Source organism: Artemia sp. Qi Xiang Cuo, chromosome 19, assembly GCF_049724085.1.
Source record: "Artemia sp. Qi Xiang Cuo chromosome 19, ASM4972408v1, whole genome shotgun sequence".
NCBI lineage: Eukaryota > Metazoa > Arthropoda > Branchiopoda > Anostraca > Artemiidae > Artemia > Artemia sp. Qi Xiang Cuo.
The window spans coordinates 31,553,249-31,579,649 of record NC_142812.1 but is presented as its reverse complement, the minus strand read 5'-3'; the positions used below and the strand labels follow the sequence as shown (position 1 = coordinate 31,579,649).

General features: G+C 36.3%; 1 protein-coding gene across 2 annotated transcripts in view; it reads left to right on the top strand.

Annotated features, from left to right (window-relative positions):
• Positions 1-26,401, top strand: part of LOC148940730 (uncharacterized) — a 121,107-nt gene that overhangs the window by 25,508 nt on the left and 69,198 nt on the right. For both annotated transcript variants that reach the window (XM_089105381.1, XM_089105380.1), the window contains exons 2-3: positions 392-546; positions 14,361-15,104. In XM_089105381.1, the coding sequence (XP_088961507.1) occupies positions 415-546; positions 14,361-15,104 (876 nt within the window). In that variant the 5' untranslated portion in view covers positions 392-414. The remainder of the gene's footprint in view (positions 1-391; positions 547-14,360; positions 15,105-26,401) is intronic.

Genomic DNA, 26,401 nt, shown 5'->3' with positions numbered 1-26,401 from the left:
AAGGTGTTTGGACCCCCCCCCCGAAATGTTCGACCGACTGATACAAACGTAATAAAAAGGAATATAAATAAATTTTTTATGCGTCTTTGAAGTTTTTTGTACCCCCCCCCCCCCGAAGAAATCCTGGATATGTTCTTTCACATTATATAGTAAATGCTTCAGAAAACGTGTAGTAGAAAGTTTATGACTATAGCATTGCTGCATTTTTTTTTGTGAAGTGAGCTACTACCTGCACTTCACTCCATTTATCCTAAATAAGCTGTATCTTCGATAATTGTAATTTAGAAATAGTATAATCTCTATGTAAAAAAAAAAAAACACCCTCGAAGGGAAGAATTGATGTTATTTTTCGGTATATGTGATTTTTTTTAATCTTGTTGTTTTATTCTAGGCCTTTGAAGGGGCTTCAACAGCATGGGCAGCCCCAATGATGTGGCAGAGCCCGGTCCAGCAGAGCCTCCTCTTTCAGCTGGCTCTGATGCCTTCTGCCTGCGATGGAAAGACCACAGTCAGCATCTGCTAGATGTGTTTGGACAACTTTATCAGGCAAGTCCTGTGTGTTTTAGCTAAATAAGTGCCCAAAATAATTACAAGATCGAAGGGAGAGATAAGGGGTTTTCTAGGGAACGGTTCTATAGACAGGGACGTTTTCCCTGGGAAATTAGCGTGATTAATTGTTGAATTTATGTGAAAATTATGCTTCACCTTCGCTAAAATTGATTGCTAAATCTCCAGTGATGGTTTAGCTTCTGGTCCGATTGACAGAGGTATATTTACTTACTAGGAGGTAGGGAGACCAGCCGCGATTGGGAGGCGACTATGTCATTACCTCTAGCGGAAAGGTTACCTAAGATATTATACCAAAATGAAGCCGCGCAATTCAGATAATAACTGTGATTTTTTTTTTTTTTTTACACGGATATTGAAGGTAAAAGCAATATGAGGGGGGGACCCCCTGAAATTTGAGATACGTTTCCTTCACAATTATTACAATTACTATTCGATTCACCTGCTTTTTTGGCTTTTGTTAAGTTATGAGTTTCAAATTTTATTTTCAAAAATTTTCTTAGTCTTATTTTCAAAAATTTTCAGTAAGAATAAAGAAGAAAATAAGTTTTCTTCAAGACTTGTGGACAAGTCTTTTGTCCACAAAAGACTAAATTATACCTAGATTCTTGGTCTTGACGTGTTTTTGTTTGTTTGTTTTATTTTGAATTCTGGCAGTGCAACACATAACATTTTTTTCGCTTTGGGGGGTTATACAGAGACCCACTAACCACTACGTAAGACTTCTTTTTTCCAACATCGACCTCTCCTAATTTTTCCAAATATGAAATAATGAAACGTACGTAAACTACGGTTTCAACTGCGTTTATCTATGCAATGGCTTTTATTTCACATGGACAATAGTCAGTTTATTTCAAAGCACTTGGACCTGGTTCCTGAAAACTGTGCTTGAGTTAGTAGCTTTAAGGCGCACCTAAACTTAGGGATGGAAGTGATCTTTAAAGTTTTAATTACATCACGTAGACTACCAAGTGTGGGTAGAAGACACAAAACTGGCTAAGTATCTGATTAAAAAAAGAAAAACTTTTATTTCTATCTCCTTAACTTACACTTTCCTGTTAAACCAGTCTTTTATTTGCCTATCTCGGTACAATCGGTCATTATGCTGAAGGTGTTTGTTTAAAATTAAATTGGCAAAGTTTCCTTTAGTTAAGCCTTTAATTCAACTTTAAATATTCCCAATGAAACTGTTATAAGAGTTTTTGTCATTTAGCTATCAATGCAACTAAGTCAAGTGGAAATACAACAGGTAACCAACCTTTTTGTAAAAATAAGAAAAGTATTAGTAATTTTAACTAACTTGAGGTAACAAATTTCTCTCTTTATTGTCTCTGGGTTAGAAACGTTAACAGAATATAATTTTTTCTCTTCACCAAAGAAACGATTGCTCAAGTTTGCTCTTAAGCCACGTAAATCAACTGTAAAAAAGCATATGTGATTTTATTGGATATTAATATTGTTTTAGTTCGATATCGATATATCAAAATTGATATATCGTGCTTTTACACGTATAATACATATCACAAGCAGCGCTGTTAAGTAAAGAGCGAAGTGGGCACAATGTATTAATTTTGTTTTTCTGATCGAGGAAGTTGGTAATAGAAGGAGTTGCCATATAAACTTCGGAAGGAGCTCATTCGATTGGAAATTGATAGTTCTAGGGACCTTTTCAAGAATCAATAGTAATTGGAGGGCAACCAGCCCTCCCAACGCCCTTCATTTCCCTAAACGCATCCAATCAATATTTTGAGATAGCTATTTTGTTCAGCATAGTTGAAAGGCCAGTAATTATGTCTTTGGGGATGTCAATGCCCCACATCGTTCAGGGCAGGGGCTATAAGTTATTCTAGTTGTCAATTATTGAAAAATGTTTTTATGGAAGGGGTGGTCGTATAAAAGTTCGGAGGGGGCTCGTTCGATTGGAAATCGGAAGTTCTAGTGCCCTTTTTAAGAGTCAAAAGTGATCAGAGGGTAGCCAGCCCCCACGCTCTTTCCCTCCAAATGCTTTCAATCAATTTTTGAGATAGTCCTTTCTGTTCGAAATAGTCCGAAGGTCAAATAACCATGGTTCTGGGTTTTGTAATCCCCCCAGCTCTCGGGGCAAGTCCTATAAGTTATGTTAGTTGCCCATTGTTGACATATAAGGTTTTTTTGGAAAGGGTGGTCGTATAAACCTCGGAGAAGGTTCATTCGACTGGAAGTCGTATGTTTTAATGCTCTTTTTAACAGTTAAAAGTGATCGGAGGGTACCCCCCTCCCCTCACGCCTTTCCCCCCAAATGTATCCAATAGAAACTTTGAGATAACCATTTTTTCCAAAATAGTCCGAAAGTCAAATAATTATAACTCAGGGATTGACAAATCCCCCAGCCCCTGGGGCAAGGGTCGTAACTCATGCAAGTTACCCACTGTTAACATATTGGAGGGTTTCTGTGTAGGGGGTAGTCGTATAAACTTTGGAGGAGGCTCATCCGATTGCAAATTGAAAGCTAGTTCCTTTTTGAAGTGCTCATTTTAAGAGCCAAAAGTGATTGGGGGGGACCCCCCCCACGCCAATCAATTCCCCAAACACATCCAATCAAAATTTTGATATATAATTTTGTTCTTAATAGTTGTAAAGTCCATTAACTATGTTATTTGGGATATCCACCCCCCCCCCCCGCCGTCAGCTCTAGGTAAGGGCTGTAAGTTATGCAATTCGCCCCATGGTTACATATTGTAATTCCTATCGAGAGAGTCAGAAATGTTTGACCTACAGGCTTGTATCATAGGCAGCGCAACAGCGCTGCCTAAGTAAAGAACGATGTTGGCACAATGTATTATTTATTTATTACTATTTTTTTTTCCATACCCGGGCACTTATGGACGTATCGAAGGAGTTGTCGTAGAAACTTTGAAAAGGGCTCATTCGATGGGAAATTTGAGTGGCTAGTGCCCTTTTTAACAGTCGAAAGTGATTGTAGGGCAATTAGCCCCCCCCCACGCCCATCATTCCCCCAAACACATCCAATCAAAATTTGATATCGTCATTTTGTTCAGCGTAGTTGATTTCTATATAGAATACACGTTTTTTAGGAGGACACTCCCCCACAACCCTCAGGGCAAGGGTCTTAAGTTATATCCTGAGGGCACATAAGAACGATGTTGGCACAATGTATTATTTATTATTTTTTCTTTCGAGCAGGGCACTTCGTATCGAAGAAGTTGTCGTTGAAAGTTTGAAAAGGGCTCATTCAATTGGAAATTGGAGTGGCTTGTGCCCTTTTTCATAGTCGAAAGTGATTGGAAGGCGACTAACACCCCTTCCACGCCCACCATTTCTCGAAAGACATCCAATCAAAATTTTGTGATAGCCATTTTGTTCAGCGTTGTTGATTTCCAAATAGAAATTATGTTTTTCAGGAGGACACTCCCTCACAGCCTTCAGGCCAAGGTTTTAAGTTATGCCCTGAGGGTATATAAGGTTTTTATAGAAGGCGTTGTCGTAGAAACTTCAAAAAAAGCTCATTCGATTCGAAATTCAAAGGGCTAGTGTCGTTTTTAATATTCGGAAGTGATTGGAGGGCAACTAACCCCCCTCTCACGCCCACCTTTTCTCCAAACACATCCAATCAAAATTTTGAGATAGCCATTTTATCCAACGTAGTTTTAAGGTCTGTAAATTAGTTGTTTGAGGATGACAACCCCCTAACAGCCCTCAGGGCAAGGGTTGTAAGTTATGCCCTGGGGGCTTACAAGGTTTTTTAGAACGCATTGTCCTAGAAACTTCAAAAAGGGCTCATTCGATTAGAAATTGAAATGGCTAGTGCCCTTTTTAATAGTCGAAAGTGATTGGAAGGCAACTAACACCCCTTTCACGCCCAGCATTTCCCCAAACACATCCAATTAAAATTTTGAGATAGCCATTCTGTTCCACGCAGTTTAAAGTTCAGGAAATTATACCTTTGAGCAGAACACTGCCCCACAGGCCTCAGGGCAAGGGTTGTAAGTTATTAACTGGGAGTATAAAATGCTTTTACTGAGATCTTTGTCGTAAAAACTGCAAAAGGGGGTTATTCGATCCAATACGCAAAGGTCTAGTGCCCTTTTAAATAGTTGAAAGCGAGTGATGGGTAATCATTGCGCCTTTCACAACCAACTTTTCCCCTAGCACCTCCAATTCCAAATTTTGAACCGCCGTGTTGTCCAACGTAATATCCAGTGTTTAAAATAAGTTATTTATGGATGACAACCCATTCCCCCCACATCCTTAAGGGCATGGGTTGTAAGTTATGCCTTGGGAGCATGTAAGGTTTTTATAGAAAGCGATGTTATAAAAAACATCAAAAAGGGCTCATTCAGTTGAAAATTGAAAGGGCTAGTGCCCTTTTAATAGTGGAAAGGGATTGAAGGGCAGCTAACGCCCACCCTTTCCTCAAACACATCCAATCAAAATTTTGAGATATCCATTTTGTTCAACGTAGTCGAAAGTTCTGAAAATTTGGTATTTTAGGATGATAACCCCTTCAGAGCCCTCAGTCCAAGGGTTGTAAGTTAAGCCTTGGGAGCATATAAGGTTTATATAGAAAGTTGTTTAAAAATTTCAAAAAGGGCTCATTTGTTTGGAAATTGAAATTGCCCTTTTTAATAGTCGACAGTGAGAGAGTAATTGACCCCGCTTTCACGCCCACCATTTCCCCAAACACATCCAATCAAAATTTTGAGATATCCATTTTGTTCAACGTAGTCGAAAGTTCTGAAAATTAGGTATTTTAGGATGATAACCCCTTCAGAGCCCTCAGTGCAAGGGTTGTAAGTTATGCCTTGGGGGCATATAAGGTTTATATAGAAAGTTGTTGTAAAAATTTCAAAAAGGGCTCATTTGTTTGGAAATTGAAATTGCCCTTTTTAATAGTCGACAGTGAGAGAGTAATTGACCCCCCTCTCACGCCCACCTTTTCCCCAAACACATCCAATCAAGATTTTTAGATTGCCATATTGTTCAACGTAGTTGAAAGTTTTGGAAATTAGGTCTTTAAGGATGACAACCCCACAGCCCTCAGGACAAGGGTTGTAAGTTACGCCTTGGGGGCACATAAGGTTTTTATTGAAAGTGTTGTCGTAGAAACTTCAAAAGGGCTCATTCAGTTGGAAATTGAAAGGGCTAGGACCTTTCTTAATAATAGAAAGTGATTGAAGAACGACTAACGCCGCTCTCACGCCCACCATTTTCCAAAACACATCCAATCAAAATTTTTAGATATCCATTTGTTCAGCGTAGTTGAAAGTTCTTGAAATTATGTCTTTTAGGATGATAACCCCCTTAGTTCAAGGGTTGTAAGTTAAGCCCTGGGGGCATATAAAGTTTATATAGAAAGTTGTTGTAGAAATTTCAAAAAGGGTTCATTTGATTGGAAATTGAAATTGTCCTTTTAATAGTCAAAAGTGAGTGGAGAGTAATTAACCCCCCCCCCCTTTCACGCCCACTATTTCCGCAAAAACATTCAATCAAAGTTCAGAGATAGCCATTTTGTTCAACGTAGTTGAAAGTTCTGGAAATTATGTATTTAAGGATGAGAAACCCCCTAGAGCCCCAAGGGCAAAGGTTGTAAGTTATGACCTTGGGGCATAGTTATAGATAGAGTTGTTGTAAAACTTCAAAAGGGGCTCATTCAATTGGAAATTGAGTGGGCTAGTGCCCTTTTTAATAGTCGAAAGTGATTGGAGGGTAACTAACCCCCCTCTCACACCCACCATTTCTCCAAACACATCCAATCAAAATCTTCAGATAGCCATTTTGTTGAACGTAGTAGAAAGTTCTGGACATTAGGTCTTTGAGAATGATACCCTCCGCAGCCCTCATGGCAAGGGTTGTAAGTTATGCCCTGGGAGCATATAAGATATTTTTTGAAAGTGTTGTCGTGGAAACTTCAAAACGGCTCAGAACAAAATTTGCACTTTACTGAAAAAAATACAAATGAATGTGCATTGTCAGTTTAATATACATATACTGATATTTAGTAATCGAAATGTTAATATTGGTTTATTAAAGTTATAAAAGTAAAAAAATTATATTTTTTTCAGTAAAGTGCAAATTATGTTCTGGCCTTGGGAAGGCATAGGGGTTTTGAGCCCAACTTATGTTAATTTATGCTTGTTTTGATTTTGACTCGGTTAATTATTCTAATTTCTTTTCGTTTTGGGTTTCATTTAGTTATCGATGCTGATTTGTGATAGTTTCACGCTTGGTAGATTATTTGATTTTATTTTTGCTCATTTTTTGTTTAATGGAGTTCTTTACTTTTCTTTGAAAAAACTAATTTGTCGAGAAAGTTTTTTTTAATTAATCGTAGCCAAAAGACGAAGGGTATTCAGGCGAAGCTTTCGGAGAATATTGAAGGTAGTGTTGAACTAAATTAAAACACGGTATGTATATAGGGGTTGTCAAAAGGGCGTAATTTAGGAATGACTGAGTGTATTAATTTGAAACTTTCAGGAAATCGTAAGGAGAATGATTGATTGACCAAAAATGTATTTTCACGATACTACTACTACTGCTTTTGCTACTACTACTGCAACTACTCAAACTGTTACCACTACTACCATTACAATCACTGCTTCTGTAGCGAGTACAACTAAGGCGGAGGGCATTAAAGTGAAAATTTGAGGAAGTGTTTGGGAAGTTGAACTAAATCAAAACATTATGTGCATACCGATTGTCAAAAGGGCGTATTAGCAAAATTTTTGGAACTGCTTACCGTATCGAGCTGAACCGTCCATGGCATAAAGAGGGGATGTTCAACTGGCCAAAAGGCAACATGTGCATACTACTACCCCTACTGCTCCTACTACTACCACTGCTGTTATGACACTAGTACTATTGAGATTAAGGGTATTGAGCTAAAAGTTTGAGAGAATGTAGAAGGGAAATTTGAATCAAATCAAAAGACACTATGTTCATGCAGATTGTCGAAAGGGCGTATCTCCAGTAAGGATTAGGTTATTAAGTTGGAACTTCCAAGGAATACTTAAAGGGGAAGATCAATTGACCAAAAGGCAATACTTGCACGCCACAACTACTACCACTACAACTGTCGCTTCTCTAGCGAATTTTACCAAGGCTGAGGATATTGAAATGAAAATTTGAGGAAATGTTTTGGGGAAAGTCGAACTAAATTTGAAAATAGTATGTGCATACAGATTTTCAGAAGGGCGTATCAACAATTTCCTTGAAAATTTTAATTGATCGGATTGGAAATTGAAAGCTCTAGTGCCCTTTTCAAGAGTCAAAAGTGAGTGGAGGGCAACCAGACCCCCCCCCCCCTCCAACATCCGTCAATTCCCCAAACACACCCAAACAAACAAACTAATATAGATTAATTAATATAATCAATTTCATTTGTCTATGGCTCGTACTCCAAGGTTCGTCCTCTCTAGGTTCCAAAGGGAATCCTCGGATACCGGCTCTAAGTGTTCAATTGCAAACCTACGATTTATGTTACTAACGGTAATTAGTTAATTGAGATGAGGCAAAAAGAAATCAATGTTTATTTTTACTATCAGTTCCAATTTTTCTTCTTCTTCTTTTTTGCGAGAAATCTCCTCAAAAAAGCAAAGAAAAATTAGGTTTGCTTCGAAGCCAGTTTGGCTGCTAAGAAATATTCGTTCATTATTCAACTTGAAAACAGTTGATCGCAAAATAAATGACTCTGAAACAGTTTTTATATTGCAAAAAAGAAGCTATATTTCATCATCCCTGCTTTATATTCAAACCAGAAATAAAAAAATAAACAGAAAGCCAATCAAAAGAAGCATACGAAAGGTTTTAATATAGCCATGAAATTGGGCTTATCAGAAACGAACCGAACAAACAGGTTTGTATTTTTGTGAGGTTGCACGAAATAACCGAATTTTCCCTTGTAAATAATAACTGAATTTTCTAAGAACCGAAATATCAAGAGAATCGAATAGAAGAAATATCAACAAAACTTAAAAACAATTTTTTTAAATTCCAGTCGGTTCACGATGATGAACGGTAAGTAAAGAGTGACCCTTGCTAATAGTAACCAAATTTCTAGAATGTGGCATTCGAAAACAACATACATCAAGATAGAAAACTTATCTTATTTTCTCAAAATAGGGAAAATATCCCCAACCGCTGTGAAACTTCGATAAAAATTATACCATCCAATTCAGTATGTTTTGGAATCCCACAAAGCAACCTTAACTTTCTATTAATGCAAAATTTAGCACTAGACTCGAAGAGGACGATCACAGATGCGTGTTGGTTTGTTAACTTTTTTTCTGGTCTTGTAAAATCCGTAGAGGGCTCATTCCGACAGAAATCTCGAATCCTAGTACCTCCTTTTTTTATTAACTAAAGAGTTTGGAACATACTAAAATACCATATTATGAATTTCGGCCCTAAGAGGGTCAAATGCTAACAAAATCCGGGTATAACCAATCACTGGGAAACGATCGAATACCTTTGTAAAGAACATCCCAGTTCCTGAGGGCAAACAGAGTTGGAGGGGGGAGTGACACATTCGACCCTCGGCATTTATACCGTACATACACCATGAAAAATCGTAATTGACAATAACTTCAATAGATAAATATATCTGAGACCTCATTCATTTATGTACATTACTGCATATTTGAATGCCAGTTCTCAACAGCGGGCTAGGGGAAGGGGTCAGTCGATTAATTCGTGGGGGAAGACTCAAAGGTACGTTTTAAGGCTAGTTTTTCCAAATTTTTTTTTAGTGAGGGCCTTCAGTTTAATCTAAAAAAGGGAATTTACCTTCCCTCCCCTTATCTTTGATTGAAATTGTGATTTAGCCCTAAGGATTGATGCTGAGGGGGTGAGAGCTCTCCTCTTGTTGCAGAAAAAAATAACTATGGAAGATTCACTTCCTATGCGTACTTTACAGAGCGATAGTAGGTAGAGGGCATCGGAACGAGATCAAGACTGTCCAAAGGACGATCATCCCCTTGAAGAGTAGAGAAAGAGTAGCCCAAAAACTGTCATGATTGGAAAAACCGTCTGAAATTAAATATAAAGTAAGTTTTTTCGATCAGTAGTAAGGAGAAGCATTAAAACTTAAAACCGAAACAAATTATACCATATATTAGAGGGAATACCGCTTCCTCAACCCTCGCCCTTTCGGCTAAAGTCTAAGTTTGTGCCACAATTCTTTAAGAAAGACTGCTCAAACACAACGGCGGTTGAATTTGAGTGAGACATGTTTTTAAAGAAATTAAAGACTTTAGCGTAAAGAGAGAGGGTTGAGGAAAGGGTAGCCTCCCTTATATATGGAATAATGTATTTTCTTTTTAAGTTTTAATGTTGATCCGTACTTAAAGTTGAAAAAAATATTTTTTTTTATTTAATTAAGATAGGGGTCATACAAAGCATTAGACTGCTGATTCAAACGGAATTTTAAATTCTAGTGCCTTTTTAAGTAGTAAAATCTATCGCACTTAAAAAAAAACTTCCCTTTTCCATCATTTATCATAGCCAAACGGCTATTTAGGTCCAAATTGGGCCAACAAGCCATAAGTCAACAAATTATGAGACAGCCATTCAGTTTAAGGCGTCGAAAAGCGTAATATGGATCAACCAGTTTCCAAGGCCACATTTCCACGCCGTGGTGCGTTTGGTTTACACGTTTTTGGGCAGTCTATAATTTCTTTGCTATAAACGAATTAAAATGAACAGAAATGGCATTTAAAAATATGAGATGTTTCGACATGATTAAATGAAAGCAAACACCAATATCTAAGAGTTAAATCAAACAGAAATGGCTAAAAAAAAATTATGAGAGGAAGGGTCTGTCTTCCTTTAAGCTAAAGTTTAACACAAGCTTCACTGAAAGCTAACTAGAATATAGGAGACATTTTTTTAAATCTACTTGTTGCGTTAAAAATTTTTTTTTGGGAGTCAATTAAATGCGCTTGAATAAGCGAAGAAAGGGCTCTTTGAACAGGCCAAAGAGCTTTCGGGAGAAAAGTAAAGTGTAAATTTGAATGAATATTATCTTTATAATATCTTTATAGTCAAGAGACATAAGGCTTCAATGTTTTACTATTTACTTATTTTTCTCAGAGGCGCTTCATATGGAAGGAGTCGTCGTACAGACTTTGGATGGGGCTCATTGTATCTGATCAAGATTTTGAGACAGCCCTTTCGTTCAAAATAGGCCGAAGATCAACTAATTATGCTTTCAGGGTTGACATCCCCCCCATTCCTGAGGGAAGAGGTTGTAAGTTATGCTAGTTGCCCATTGTTAAAATACAAGGTTTTTATGGAAGGGATGGTCGTTAAACTCCGGAGGGAGGTCATTCGATTCGAAGCCGAAAGTTCTAGTTCCATTTTCAAGGGTGATTGGAGGGTGATTGGGTGATTGGAGGGCAACCAGTCCCCCCCTCATGCGCCCATTTTCCCCAAATGTTTCCTGTCAAAATTTTGAAATAGCCATTTTGTTCAAAATAATCCGAAAGTCAAATAGTTATGCTCCCGGATTTGAGAACCCCCCAGTCCGAGGGACAAGGGCTATAAGTTATGCAAGCTGCCCGTTGTTGAAATATAAAGTTCTTATGTAAGGAGTTGTTGTATAAACTTTAGAAGATGTTCATTCAATCGAAAATCGAAAGTTCTAGCTCTTTTTAAGAGTCAAAAATAATCGGAGGGCAACCAGCCCACCCTCCTCCCCTTTTCCCCAAATACATCTCATCAAAATTTTTAAATAGCCGTTTTGTGTAAAATAGCCTGAAGGCAGAATAACTATGCTTCTGGAGTTGAAACCCGCCCCCCACCAACCCGAGGGGCAGGAGCTGTAAGTCATGCAAATTGCTTATTTTAATATATAAGGTTTTTATGAAAGAAATGGTGGAGGCTCATTCGATTGGAAATCGAAATTTTTAGTGCCCTTTTTGAGAGTAAAAAATGATCGGCCCCCTCCCCCCTCCCACTTTCCCCCAAATGCGTCAAATAAAAATTTTGACATATCCATTTTGTTCAAATGTCAAATAATTATACATCTGAGGTTGACGTAGCCCCCACAGCCCCTGGGGCAAGTGTTGTGAGTTATATTAGTTGTCCATTGTTTATATACAAGGTTAGTTATTCGGAAAGGGGCTATGTTTGATACTGAGTCTCCAAAAAGGCTAAGAGTAATAAGGTAGAACTTTTAGAATGTTACAGAGATGTCAAACAAAATCAAAGCACGCTATATGTCGGAGAATTGTCAAAAGGATACGACAAAACTAAGGAACGGCTAAGGATATTAAGCTAAAACTTTAAAGGTATGTTGAGAGGGGTATTGAAAAAGGAACGAAGGGTAATCCCCCCTTGCCCTTTTAGATGCTCTCCTTAACACTGATAGAGATCTTAAAGAGCCATTTTATTTGAAATAATCAAAAAGTCCAATAGCTATGCTTTTATGGATGTCATGCCACCACAGCCCCTAGGTTCAGGAATGTAAATTACGTAATTTGTCCATATTTTATATGCATGATTTATCATTGAGAAAGGGGGGAATGTTTCTTTTTCGATTTAGACGGTGATCCAAAAAAAAAATCCTACAAAAAAGGGCTTGGGCCGAAAGAACCCTATTAGCAGGCCTAGATTTGCCAATCGGCCCTCTAGGCCCGGGTCTAGGGGCGCAAAATGCCATGAGGTGCAATAAATTATTACTGAGTGATTTTTTCTTAACGCAATAGGGCTGATGTGACTTATTGTCAAAGTGCCAGGTGCACTCCGCCGCCGCCCTGCCTATTCACAGAGAGCTGATTTTGAAACGATACAGGAATTCCTTGGCCACTTATAAACTGTCAGATGTCTCCCAATAATGGCTGCTGAGATGATCGGATGAGTTCGGGTGAGAGTAAACGGCTTGGGCCTAGAAGCGTCAAAGCTTCCGGCCCTGCCTCTTAGGTGCAATTTTTATTTTCCATCCCCCGAAACATTACATTTTCTCACCTTTTTCAGTGCAGGATTATAATTTCAAATCGTAGCTGATCGAGATTTGTTAGTGCTGGATTTTGTTTCTGTTTTATGGCTGGATCGGCCTGAACATCGGTTATATACTCAAATGGGGAGGTGGGAAATAAAAAAAAAGAAAAAAGATTCTAATCTACCTCTGATTAGATGTGATTCCCAAGGCACTAAAAATGTTTCCATGGATTTATACTTTATTATAAAAAATAGTATCTTCCATCTCCGGAATCAAAATTACGTCATTAAATGTTGAATTGATTAAAACAGGAACATTAATGTGAAAATTTTGGGATTGTAAAACATGGTACAGTAAGGTAAAGATAATTTTGTTTCAGTAAACATTTACAAAATCCATGTGCGCCTTTGGTTAGCATCGTTCAACTATGCAGGGTGCTGACAAGCCTGCATGTAGATCTAGAGCAAAGTACCGACTCCCTACGCTTTTGAGAGTTACCACTTATTTTTTTAGGGTACACAGAACGCTATAGGCCTCTCTTCATATTTTAAAGGGATGTCGCTCTGAATATTCATTGTCTTTTGCGCATGCTGACTACCATCACAATTGGTAGGCTATCTAAAGAGACTAGAGTAATTGATGGTACCCTGAATCCTACAATTAATAAACGCAATAAAAAAAGTAACCATAAGGGTATTTCGTCTTATACACAATAAATAGAAATAAAAGCTCGCATACACTGACATTTGGTTCTCTTTTTTTTTTTTTTTATTGATGTGCTCGATTTAGACACACCCAACTATTTATTGCAAGTCAGAAATGCCTACAAGGCCTTAAATAATTCTAAAGACAGTTGAAAAAAAGAAGCAAATCTGTTCATAATGGCTGCGGGACATGTAGATACTATCAGATCCTCTGTAATGACTCATCAAATAACTCTGAGGAAGACAAATTAGCAGAAGTGGCAAAAAATCTGAGGGTTCGCTCAGGTTTTACGTCGTTGCACCTATGCCCAGATCACTGATCCAGTTGTCTCACTATATCTTTTGGTAAATCTTACTCCAGAGTCATTCCGAGCTAAGCCAAGTATGCTTACAAGATGTCTAACCCAAAGCGTTATCTATTGAAGACATTGCAGTAGGATGCGATCAAGGGGTTGTGCACTCGGTAATCCCGTTGCATTCCAACGATTCGTTTAACATTTTCGTTTTTAATTTATTTGTATTGTTAGATTTTGTTACTCACTGTTATATTACATTTGTATCCATACTAGTTCCTGGAAGGATAGAGTGAAGCCCCCCTCTCGATATTGGTCTTAGAGCACCGGTATCCTATCGGCCTAAACTGAGAAATTGCGGGTCGAAAAGGATTTTTCTTTTTTGGCTTTATTTCACTCCTGGGTAAATCCTAGAACAGCTCTCCCTAAAGATATGATCCTTGTGTATACCGGTGCTCTTCTCTCTCTCTCTCTCTCTCTCTCTCTCTCTCTCTCTCTCTCTCTCTCTCTCTCTCTCTCTCTCTCTCTCTCTCTCTCTCTCTCTCTCTCTCTCTCTCTCTCTCTCTCTCTCTCTCTCTCTCTCTCTCTCTCTCTCTCTCTCTCTCTCTCTCTCTCTCTCTCTCTCTCTCTCTCTCTCTCTCTCTCTCTCTCTCTCTCTCTCTCTCTCTCTCTCTCTCTCTCTCTCTCTCTCTCTCGTCTCTCTGTCTCTCTCTGTTTCTGTCTCACCCTTTCTCTTAATTTTATTGTTGTATTTTTAGTAGATTTTTTCAGGGTTCTTTAAAGTGATCTTTTTTAAATTTTATATTTAAGTAAATAAGTCGTATATAGATAATTTGCAATATACAGTGCCATTTTTTTTAGGACGAAGCTCTTGTGGATGTTACTTTGGCTGTGGAAGGTCGCTCGATTCGAGCTCACAAGATGGTGTTGTCTGCATGCTCAAGTTTTTTTCGTGATTTATTTGCGTCACATCCTGAATCCCACCCAATAATTATATTAAATGATACCCCTTACTCAGAACTACAGACCCTCTTGGATTTTATGTACAAGGGTGAAGTGAATGTTGAACAAGAAAACTTAGATAACCTTTTAAGAACAGCTCATGAACTGTGCATACGTGGACTGGCTGATATATTAAGTCAGTACAAAGCTAGATCCAGTAAACTCAATAGCGCATCGGCAACACTGGACGTGGCAGCATCAGACGACAACTATTTGAATTATTGCAATAGGCTAATAAAACGAGAATATCCCAGTGGCGAGGAATTATCTGACAGCAACACAATGAGAGCAGGTAGTGTTGAAAACGAGATGGAAGGTGAAGGCCCGATGGAGGATAAAGTGGATGATGTTGCGGATGTAGTTAATGAAGAGGCTCAAGACTTGAGTCGTCCTTTTGTCGCTCTGCCCTCCTCCCCGCCTACTGTGAATATGTATCCAAATAGTGTAATATCAACCGTGCAGAAGTTTAACTGGCCAGCTATTTCCGATTCGGAAGAATCAGATGGGGAGATGGAGGAATCTTCCATACCACCAGGAGTTGCCTCATACTCTCAACCAGTCTGTGATGCACCATCAAAACTCTCTCCTGAGGAAACTGGTTGTGTAAGTACTCTCTTTCTTAGCCTTTATCATTGCATTTAGTTTTTCATAATAATTAAATTTTAAATTAGCTTTATTTGAGTCAAAAAATTCTATACCCAAACGATTCAACTTTCGATGATTTTCAAATCTTGTTTTCAAGAGTGGGGATAATACCATTTTGGCTGTGTCTGGTGCTAAGAATCATGTTATTATAAAAATTAAATTTTTGCTATAACTTTTTTTATGACAATGCATTTATACTTCGAATTATTAGGGAAAGAGTTACATTAGCACTTATTTCTACTTTTTCAATAGTTAGATTTTAATACAGTCAAATCTATATCTATTTAATTGTGATGATGGCTATGCATATTTAGCTGTCATTGGTTAATTCAATATAAACATTTTCATAACTTCAAGCTATAATCAAGAACTCTTTTTAGTGCAATTACGATAAGCGTAAAATATGTATAATCAATCTACAGAATGTTAGTCCTTCTTCAGAAAGGGACAAAAAGTGAAAGGGTCAGCATTAATATAGTTAACTTTTTGCACCCACAGACATTTAGCTATTTTAATAATATTTAAGCTAAAAATGTTTTAAGTTTAGGATTAAATATTGATCAGTTCTTGCATTTGTTCTTACCAATTTACTAGAGGAGGGGTTTCGTGGACAATTTCTAAGGAAGGGAATGGCATCAACATCCCTATGTAGAGGTACGACTCTAATTTGCCGGTCCCTGTATCTAAATAAACTAATAAATTGTAAATAAGTAAGTATGACGGCACTAAATCTTCAAGGTCCAAACCGTCAGTGCTGATCCCCGTTTCGCAGTCCTTCAGCAAGGAAGTGCAAGGGGGAGGGGCAGCCATCCTATGGTGTTCGTCTATAAAACGGACAGCCTGTAATAATCTTGAACTAAGACAGTTTTTTTTCTTTTGAAACTAATCTAATTCTTCATTGGTTTTAATTATTTTTTTTTTGTTTCAACTTTACGACTGTCTCAAGTTCTCATGCCCTTAAACATTATTCCTTCCGAGCAAAATGCCAGGGGTATTGAATCTATATTTTGATCTCCGACAGATTAGCAAAAAGTAGAATCTTCAGTAACTTGGCTATTGTCTTGTATAAGACAAAAGGGGATAGGAAAGCTTTGGTTTCGGATTTCCTTTTTTTTCAGTATTATTTTTTTTAAAAAGGTTTTCTACAAAACAGGTTTTTCGGAAAAAAGTAAACAGCTACATTAGGCCAAAGAGGAGCAGAAATAAAGTCAAATAAACTTTAGTTAAACCTAAAACGAGCAGAAACTGACCACAATGGAGAATAGGGAGAACGCCCCCCGTACCTTTTGAAGACCAAAAGGTAATATGTACTTTATTGAAAACGATTTCATCGTAGCACACTATGTGTTAAATATGATTACCTACTTTATTAGATATGCCCCCCCCCTTTCTAAATAACCAACCTTGTATAGAAACTATGGGTAACTGATATAACTTACAGCACTTGGCCTAGAGGCTGTGGTGGGTTACGTCATCCCCGGAGGTATAGTTATTTGACTTTTCAACTATTTTGAACAAGATGGCTATTCCAAAATTTTTATAGTATATCTTTGGAGGAAGGACAGCTAAAACGGGTACAACTTACTCTCGGCTGTTCTTGTGTAGTTGCAGATGCACCTTTTTGATAAACAGTATTCACATAGTATTTTTATAATTAGTTTAACAATCCCCCTCAACATTCCCCGAAGTTTCATATTAATACTTCACTTTTCACTGTTCAATCATATCTAGAATATACATCACCCCTTTTCCTATTGATAAATCCTGCCTGTAAAAATCCTGCCTGCATAGTTTACAATCATTGCCCTAAGGGTTGTGGGACATTGCATCCCCGGAGGCCTAGTCACTTGGGCTTTTCATTGTTTTGAACTGAGTTGTTTTTTCAAAATCTGGATCAGTGATGAGGAAAGGGAGGATCTAAAATCAGCAAGGGGGGCTGGTTGTGCTCCGATAGCTTTTCAACATCCCCTGAATATTTTAACTTAATACCTTGAGCCGTTCCTAAGATATTGGTGATGTCTTTCTGACCACCAGCAAACACACAGTGTGTTCATCATCCCTCCCTAAAGATGTGGAGAGGGGCATGGGTGTAGGCAGCATATTGTCTACGGGGGGCAGTCGATAGTGTGATGGAGTTTTATCAACTGCTTTTTCCAAACCATCTGCTTTTTCAGCCATATCTAATGTAAATTTGAAGGTCTAGGGGGGGCAGCTGCCCCCCTGCCCCCCCTCCCTACGCCCATGGAGGGGTGGGTGTCATCCCCACAGTCGTAGTTATTGGAGGTTTTCACTATTTTGAACAAAATGTCTCTTTAAATTTTGACCAAACATTTTTGGTGGAAGGAAGGCTGAAAAGGACGTGGGAGAGGGCTGACGACCCTCAACCACTTTTCAATGCACCCATCAAAATGTCCTTAGAGTTTCAACTGAATACCCTCAACCGTCCTTAAAATATTTCTGATCCTCTTATTTGATAAACTGGATACACATAGTGGTTTTTGATTTACTATTACATTCCCCTCAATATTCTCCAAAGTTTCACCTCAATGACCTTAGCCTTTTTGAATGCACCCAAAATCAAATATTTCCTCATTTCCTAATGATAAATCTGCATGAAACATTGGGCAAGTTGTATAATTTACCATACTTGGCCTGGGGCTATGTGGGCATGACATTCTTGGAAGTATAGCTATTGGACGCTTGACTAGTTTGAACAAAATGAAAATTCCAAAATTTGTGTCAAATCACCACTGCTACTACTACTACCACACTGCTCCATTTATAATATTGACGGGAAATTTGAACTGAATCAAAAGACGCTATGTGCATGTGCGTCGAAAGAGCGTATCTCAAGAATTGATTTGGGTATTAAGTTGAAACATTCAGAAAATGCTAAAAGGGGAAGACCATCTAAACAAAAGGCAATATGTGCATGCTGCTATTAATACTACCATCACTTTTTTTTCTTTTTTATTAGTAGTACACCCGCGCAAGCGACGCTTTTGATGTGCTACCGATTAATTTTGTCTCAATCGTGGTGTGCTACTGTTTTTTTTGCTTTTTCTTTATAATAAATTGCTATCACTACACTACTGCTACATTTACTACTACTACTACTATTGCAGCTACTTGCAAAGGCAACACGTCAATACTACTGCTGCTACTATATGTACTGACACTACTATGTTCTGGTCTAAAGACTAGAACATAATTTGTACGTTACTGAAAACAAAATACATTTTGAAGGTTTTAACTTGTTTTGACATTATTAAATAACTTTTATTAACTTTAAGGAATAAATATCGGTATATGTAGGTTACTAACAATCCACGGTCTTTTTTTTCTTTTTTTTTCAGTAAAGTGTAAATTTTTCTCTGATCGTGAGAAGGCATGGTCAGCCCTACTCATGTAATTTTTGCTCGTTTTGAGTTTGACTTGGTTATTTGTTGTAATTTCTGTTTGTTTGGGGTTTCATTTATTTATTGATGTTGATTTATGGTAGTTTATTTCTTGGAAGATTATTTGACTTTATTTTTAATCATGTTTGATTTAATGGAGCTATTTACTTTTCTTTAAAAAACTTTTTTATGGAAATTCTTTTTAATTAATCTTAAAATAAGCAGAAAAAAAATTCAACCATGTTCTCTGTTGCAATCCCAAAAAGATCTCTGGGATGGTGTTACAGTAGCGCCACCAAAAGAGTTGCCAGGAAGAGCAAGTGGTATCAGGTTTTTGCCAAGATTTAAATAAGAATATTCATCATATTTTTATTTTATGCTCTTTTCATGTTTCTTTTTTTGTTTCCAAAAGGAGGGTGCACTGCTCTCCTGGCCCAGAAGAAAGACCAGAACATATTGTATCAACATTAATTTGTTTATGTTTGTTTTATTTGTATCTGATATCACATGACAGGTGGGCCATAATTAAGCTAAACGTTGTTCGAGGACCTCTATCTCAACAAGTACCTTACTTAATTCTCATACAATTTTTGTTGTTCTACCTCGATTTGTTTCACTTTAACTCAGCTCAAGTAAAAGCCAATCAGTACAGTATAATTGAAGCCGTCAAAACCCAAACACAACAGGTTTAAACTTGAAAAATCTTCTGTACTTAGCACAGGAAGGTTATTCTACAGATTTCGCAAAACTCATTCCAGAATTCAATATTTTAACATTGAAAATAAAGAAGAATGCATGTCCGATTTTACTCTTGCTTACCTACCAAATCATACTTACATAGGGAGGAACAGTGGTGTTAATAAGCCCCTCCTCAAACACATACACACACGTAAAATCATCTAATGTGCTCCAGCCTTCATGGAAAACATGCAAATTATTGCTCCAAAAATGAATTTGTTCGTATTTTGATCTGCTTTCTAGAACAGTCTTCTAAGACTCGTGTCTGGGCATTCTAGATTCTTGAGTATCGTAAGATCTTTTCACGTGCAGAATCAGAGGCAACGCTGTAGCGTTGCCTATAGTAAAGGCCATACGGCTCCAATGTTTTATTATTATTTATTATTTTTTTTTTCCCAGAGGCACTTCATATGGAAGGAATTGTCGTAGAAACTACAAAGAGGGATCATTTGATTGCAAATTGAGAGTTCTAGTGCCCTTTTTAATAGTCGAAAGTGATTGGAGGGAAGCAAGCCCCCCACGCCCATCATTCCACCAAACACATCCAATCAAAATTTTGAGATTGCCATTTTGTTCAGCGTAGTTGATTGTTTTTGAGGAGGACAGTCCCCCACAACCTTCAGGGCAAGGGTTTTAAGACATTTTATTATATTTTGGTGTTTCATGCAAGAAAATGCATGTTCCACAAAGTTTGAGGTACAGTTTTCCGCTCAAATAGAAAAGCCTAGAAGCCATAGAACATAACCAACTAGGGCGATGAGTTTCAAAAAATGGCATAGTTAAAAAAAAAATGGCAAAACTTTACGAGTCTTGAACAGTCTTATAAAGTATAAATCAAATCAAATATAATATTAGATATATAATGATATTAATTGTTGAAATATACATCAGTACATGATTTTTTTTTTTCACTGTAATTTTATTTACATTTTCAATGCTGTAAGAACTGGAAAATAATAAGTTTGTAATATACGAGTAATTCGTTTTCAGTGAAGCACCAAAAACGCAGAAGGCTTTAGGTTTTTACAGTTAAAGAAGGGGGCAGTATCCAAATTTTGTTTGTAGTGAAACTATATTTGTCTTGACTAATCTTGAAAAGAACTAATAAATTAAACTGAGTATTTGATGCACAATTATATTAATTGCTAAAACCTCATCAGTTCAAAATTTTACTGTGATTTTAATACTTATTTTAAATAATAAGTACAAAAGAAAACATTTGTAATATAATTCGCTTTCATTAATGCACCAATGAAGCAGTATCTTTTATGGCTTATGCACTAATATGAGACCGGCACTCTTGTTCTTAGTTATATTTATTAGATTATAACTATAGTTGAATATTCAATTCCTGTCTTACTCGTTCTAAGATTTATTTATTTATTTAATTAATGTGTATTGTATATTTGTTCGCATTGATACTTATTTAACTTCTGTTCGTTTTAAGTTTCATTTATACTTTAATAGCAAAATATTTGTTTTCGTTTTAAGCTTGATTTTCATATTCAATCTAAGCCTTACTCGGTTTAAGATCTATTTATTCATTTATATTATTTCTTGTTGTATGTTTTTTGCTATGATTGTTGATTTAATTTCTGTTTTGGGTTTCATTTATTCTTTAACAGTAATTTCTGGCCGTTTTTAGTTTGAATTTAAAAAGGTAATTTTATATACTGGTCTTAAGTTTAAAATGGCCTTTACTTTTCTTTGAAAACTTATTTTTCGGAAAGTTTTTTTTTTAATTAATAATGTGAAAAAAGGAAGTGTATTATAAAGCTCAGCATCTTTCAAATTTTCTCAGAGGGTCTAGGGGATATGCTAGAAAGGAGTTTCTCTGTCGTGTGTGTGTAAAGGTGCATACAGATCTGACTTTTTTTTGGAGGGGGTCGAGATTGGAAAAAGGTATATTTTTTTGCTACAAGCTTTCATTTACCAGAGAAGGGCTCTTTGAACCAATCCTGGGACCCCTTCCCATTTGTGCAAGTCTGTCCAGTTAAAAGTTTTTTTTTTACTCTAGGGTTCTCAGACATCTTAAATTTGAGGGTGTAATTTTCATTAACACCCATGTTCCTCTCTTTGGGGGAGTTTTGCTGTTTCTCTAAAATTATACAAATTTTTCTTGATTCTAGCTACTGATGGGTAACTTCAAAATTAGTAAATTTTACTTATTTGGAATCACAATAAAAAGGCTTGTGTACATATTGTTGTCAAAATTTGGTTGTTAAAGTTTTAGCTTCTGTAGACAAGGAGAGCTCTTTATTTACAGTTCGTTACCATAAGGGATTTGATAATATTTGTAGTCTTCCAAAACCTAACATTTGAAATTAATATTTGATTGTATAAAATAAAAATTACTGAATGAACAAATATAATTTTACAATGAACGAACACCGGTCCAAATCCCAGGTGTAGAGACCGGATTATTTTTCACACGGGGGGGGGGGGGTGAAAAGCCAGAAAACTTGCATTTTAGGGCTCGATTCTTAGAGGGGTCACTTCCCCCACTATCCTCCTTCATCCCCCCCCACAATATTTAGGTATACATTATGTCAATAGAAAAGTATAGACTAATCGTCAGCAAAGACAAAATTGGAAATATCTACGAGCTGACATCGAGAAACAAACCATTAAGGTTCCTCATTTGGCCTTTAAAGTGCCTTTGTTTATGGGCATTGCAGTTTGTTATAAAAATTCATTTAGCCAAATAAATCTTGCTAAACGGTGGTTGTAAATACTTTTACGATCCCAAATAAAAGATGCTAGGCCCTCGGAACTTGTTAAGAAACGGCCTCTGGTTCTTTAATTCTACTGGTTGCAGCCTATTTTAACTAACCATTTGTGCTATCATGGTCGCAGTGACAGCTGCAACCTAGTTAACAGCGAAACATGGCCCACCGTAATGAAAAATTAAAAAATATGGCTTTCAATAAATTTTGGGTATTTATTCTTATCCTGATCCAATTTCATAATGCTGTATAGTCGGAAAAGTCAAATTTTTGTGTTTCTCGAAAAAGAGCCTAAAACTTATGAATAGTGGTGTAAAAAAACAACAAAAAAAAAAAACAACATCAAACGCCATACGCAAACTCGTAACTAGGACTAACAGTGCCTCATCTGAAAAATCAACGAAAATTGTAGTATTAGTGGTAACGCTATTTATTTTTCCTTTTTCTTCTTCAGCACCAGCAGCCTACAGGGTGGTCGTATGCGGGTACAACATCTGTTGGTGGTCACATGGTTGTAATAGCTCATTCGACAAATAATTTTGTGTCTATTCTTATTATAAATACTTTGCTTAACACCAGCACAAAGTGTCTTACGGTGCAAAGTTTTAACTTTTGGTGCTAACTCTGCTATTATTGAAGCTAAAAAGCCAGTTAGCCCCTGCTCTAAAGAACTCTTTTCAAAGATACTTTTTGATGAGAATATGAAATCGATGGGTTTCTTAGCCATCATCATGCCAAATGAACCGTTACCGCATAGAAATCAACTATATTCCCTCCTTAGGTGATGAAGGGGTTTGATAGAAAATAACTTTTATAAGCTATTCAAAGGGTAATCTATAAAGCTGTACAAGAACAGCTCCAGACGGTTTATTCACCTCAGTGCCTATGGTGCAGATAAAAATAACTTCTGGGTGTCACCTGTGGGGTGGGTATGGCTAGAAGACTGGTTAGACTTATTTGTATTTATATTGTCCAGGGATTATTTGATGCGGACAATGTCTCAAATAAGCATGCTCTTAGCTCCTTGGCCCCTTGGTGCCACAGTCCTTCCTTTTCAGAGGACTCAAGAGTCATTCATTATCTCATACTTTTTTGTTGCTGGGCCATGCAACAACATTGAAACAATCTAACGAATATGTTTCCTTTTTTCCCTAATTAAATAAAAAATAAGTTTTTTCAACTGAAAGTAAGGAGCAATTTAAAACTTAAAACGAACAGTAATTATTACGTATATGAGGGGGGTTGCTCTTCTTCAACACCTTCACGCTAAAGTTTTTTTCCAGTACTTTTGTAAATAGCTTCTTATTGTTGTAATCAAACGAACAATGTTTCAGAAGTTGTTCTTAAAGAATTGAGACAGAATTCAAAGCTTAGCGTAAAATGCTTGGTGTTGAGAAAAAGCAACGCCTCTCATATACGGAATAAATTTCTGTTCGTTTTAAGTTTTAATGTTGCTCCTTACTTTTAGTTGAAAAAACTTCTGTTTTTCTATTTAATTTCTGATCCTTTTTCAAATAATGCCAGGAAATCTGGATACTCTTCCATGGAAAAATCCCTCCTCCTCAAGGATTTATTCTCTAGACAATTCAATTCTGGTGAAAACTTACCCCGGACAATTTTTCTTAACATCTCCACGCGTAAAATTGAGTCGGCAAAGAGAAAGCAAGACACTAGATGAATTTGTATAAGAATTCTGGCAAATTATCCCTAGTGTAAAATTTCCCCTCAAAAATTCACTCCCTGGAAACTTCCCTTCCCGTGAAAAATTATCCCCGTGGAAAATCCCACCCAGGAGAAAATTCCCCCCTTCCCCATCCTAAAAATGTATGCATACTTCCCAATAACAAATACTAGACGTAAACAATGGAGAACTTTTGCAACTTAAATACCTTTCCCCAGGGGCTGTGGGGGGGGGGGTTATGATCTTGTCGAAGGCATAGTTATTCGGCCTTTCAACTATGTTGAAGAAAATGGCTATCTCGATTTTGATCGGACGATTTTGAGAAAAGAAGGGGCATGGAAGGGGACCTAGTTGCCCTCCAATTTTTTTGGTAACTTAAAAAGGACACAAGAACTATTAATTTTCGTTCAAATGGTCCCTCTACCGATATTCTAGGACCACTGGGTCGAAACGATCACTCCTAGGAAAAAGAAAAAAAAACAATAAACACGCATCCCTGATCTTTCTTCTGGCAAAAAAAAATACAAAATTCCACATTTTTGCAGATAGGAGCTTGAAACCTCTACAATGGGGCTCTCTGACACGATAATCTGATGGTGTGATTTAAGATCATTAAGATTCTATGATTTTAAGGGATGTTTCCCCTTTTTTCGAAAATACGGCAAATTTCTTCAGCCTCTTAACCTTTAATGGGTAATACTAAACTTAATGAAACTTGAATATTTGAAATAAGCATAAAAATCCGATTCTTTTTATATATCTATTGGTATCAAAATTCCGTTTTTTAGAATTTTTTGCTACTATTGAACCGGGTCGCTCCTTACTTACAGTTCTACCCTAGGATGGATGGATGATATTGAACAACAATTGAAAATGCCATCATTTTTTATACAATCCTGAAAAAAGGCTTATGCTAACTTTGCTTCTCATTAAGACTACCTGTCTTGGCTTTGTCTCCAATTGGCCGATGGCTTGATGGCAACTTGATTTTAATTCAAAAATAAAAGAAAAACAAGAACCGTTTGATTATGCCTGTTAAAACTTAGATACATTATTTGAAATAGCTTAGTAATGTTTTTGTAGCTTAGTCGTAATCTTTAGCCGTCCCAGTATCATTGCAAGGGTACGGGTTTGAATGTAACATTGGGCATTTAGTAAGTAAGTAAGTAAGTTTATTTATAACTCGCAATATAAAATAAATGCGGAGTAATAAAGAAAAAATCAAAATAATATTATCCACAAGGAAATAATAAGAAAAATACAACATAAATAACATAACAATGTTTATAAATCTCCCTTGGAGTATTGGTCCTCAGGTCCTTAGCGATTTTATCAAGCAGCACTAGAGGGTCGATAAGTCCAAAATGAGAAATAATATTGTGATTTCTGTACCACCTTGGTAAATATAGCAGGAATTTACAATATTTAAAATAGCCTTTCCTTAGCTGAAGACGGTCTTTTTTGCGCATTAAAGGCTGCAAATCGGAAAGAAAAGGAATTGTAGGAGAACAAAAACTATGGTAAAGTTTACATAAGCCTCGGCGGCTGTACCTCCCTTTTGTTTTTGAAATGTTTTCTTTGTTTTACTTCACTATCATACTTTTACACTTTTATATACTTTTATTTTTACAAACATACTTTACTTAACATACTTCACTTCTTTTTTTTCACTTCTATATATCTTGATATTAAATTTATAATATAAGACGAAAATTCATTTTATACGCATTTTAATGGCACAACGTTAAAATATCAAAATAAAAAGAAAATAACTTGTTTCTATTATTTATTATTTCCGGTAAAGGAAAGATTATAATGTATTATTTATATACTAAAATTGGCTTATATAAATAAGCGTTGTCTTTCAGCTAAAAGAGAAACAAAAATCGGTATTTAAGTGCAAAAAAAAACAAAAAAAAACAAGCTAAAGTAAAAAAAAAAGTTAAAATTAAAAAAAACTTTACTTAACATACTTCACTTTTTTTAGATTCACTTCTATATATGTTGGTATTAAATTTATAGTAAAAGACGAAGATTCATTTTATACGCATTTTAATGGCACAACGTTAAAACATCAAAATAAAAAGAAAATAACTTGTTTCTATTACTTATTATTTCCGGTAAAAGAAAGATTATAATGTATTTATGTACTCAAATTGGCTTATATAAATAAGCGTTGTCTTTCAGCTAAGAGAAAAATAATAATCGGTATTTAAATGCAAAAAAAAACAAGCTAAAATAAAAAAAAACAAGTTAAAATTAAAAAAAAAACTTTACTTAACATACTTCACTTTTTTTATTTCACTTCTATATATGTTGGTATTAAATTTATAGTAAAAGACGAAGATTCATTTTATACGCATTTTAATGGCACAACGTTAAAACATCAAAATAAAAAGAAAATAACTTGTTTTTATTATTTCTTGTTTCCGGTAAAATTTACAATAATACAACATACAACCTATTTGGTAATCACAATAGTTTATAAATTTCGAAAAAAATGAATTGTTTTCATATTTATATCGAAAATGTGCCGTTTCAGTAGCGCAAGCAACCATGGCAGTTACGAGTGGTTATAATTTTTGCTCGTTTTTAATTTTTAGCGTCACTATTTACTTGTATTTTAATTTTTTATCTCGAAAGAAAATATGAACAAGACAAGAGTATTGTTGTCATATTATCATATGTTTACAAAGTTTAAACACAAGATGG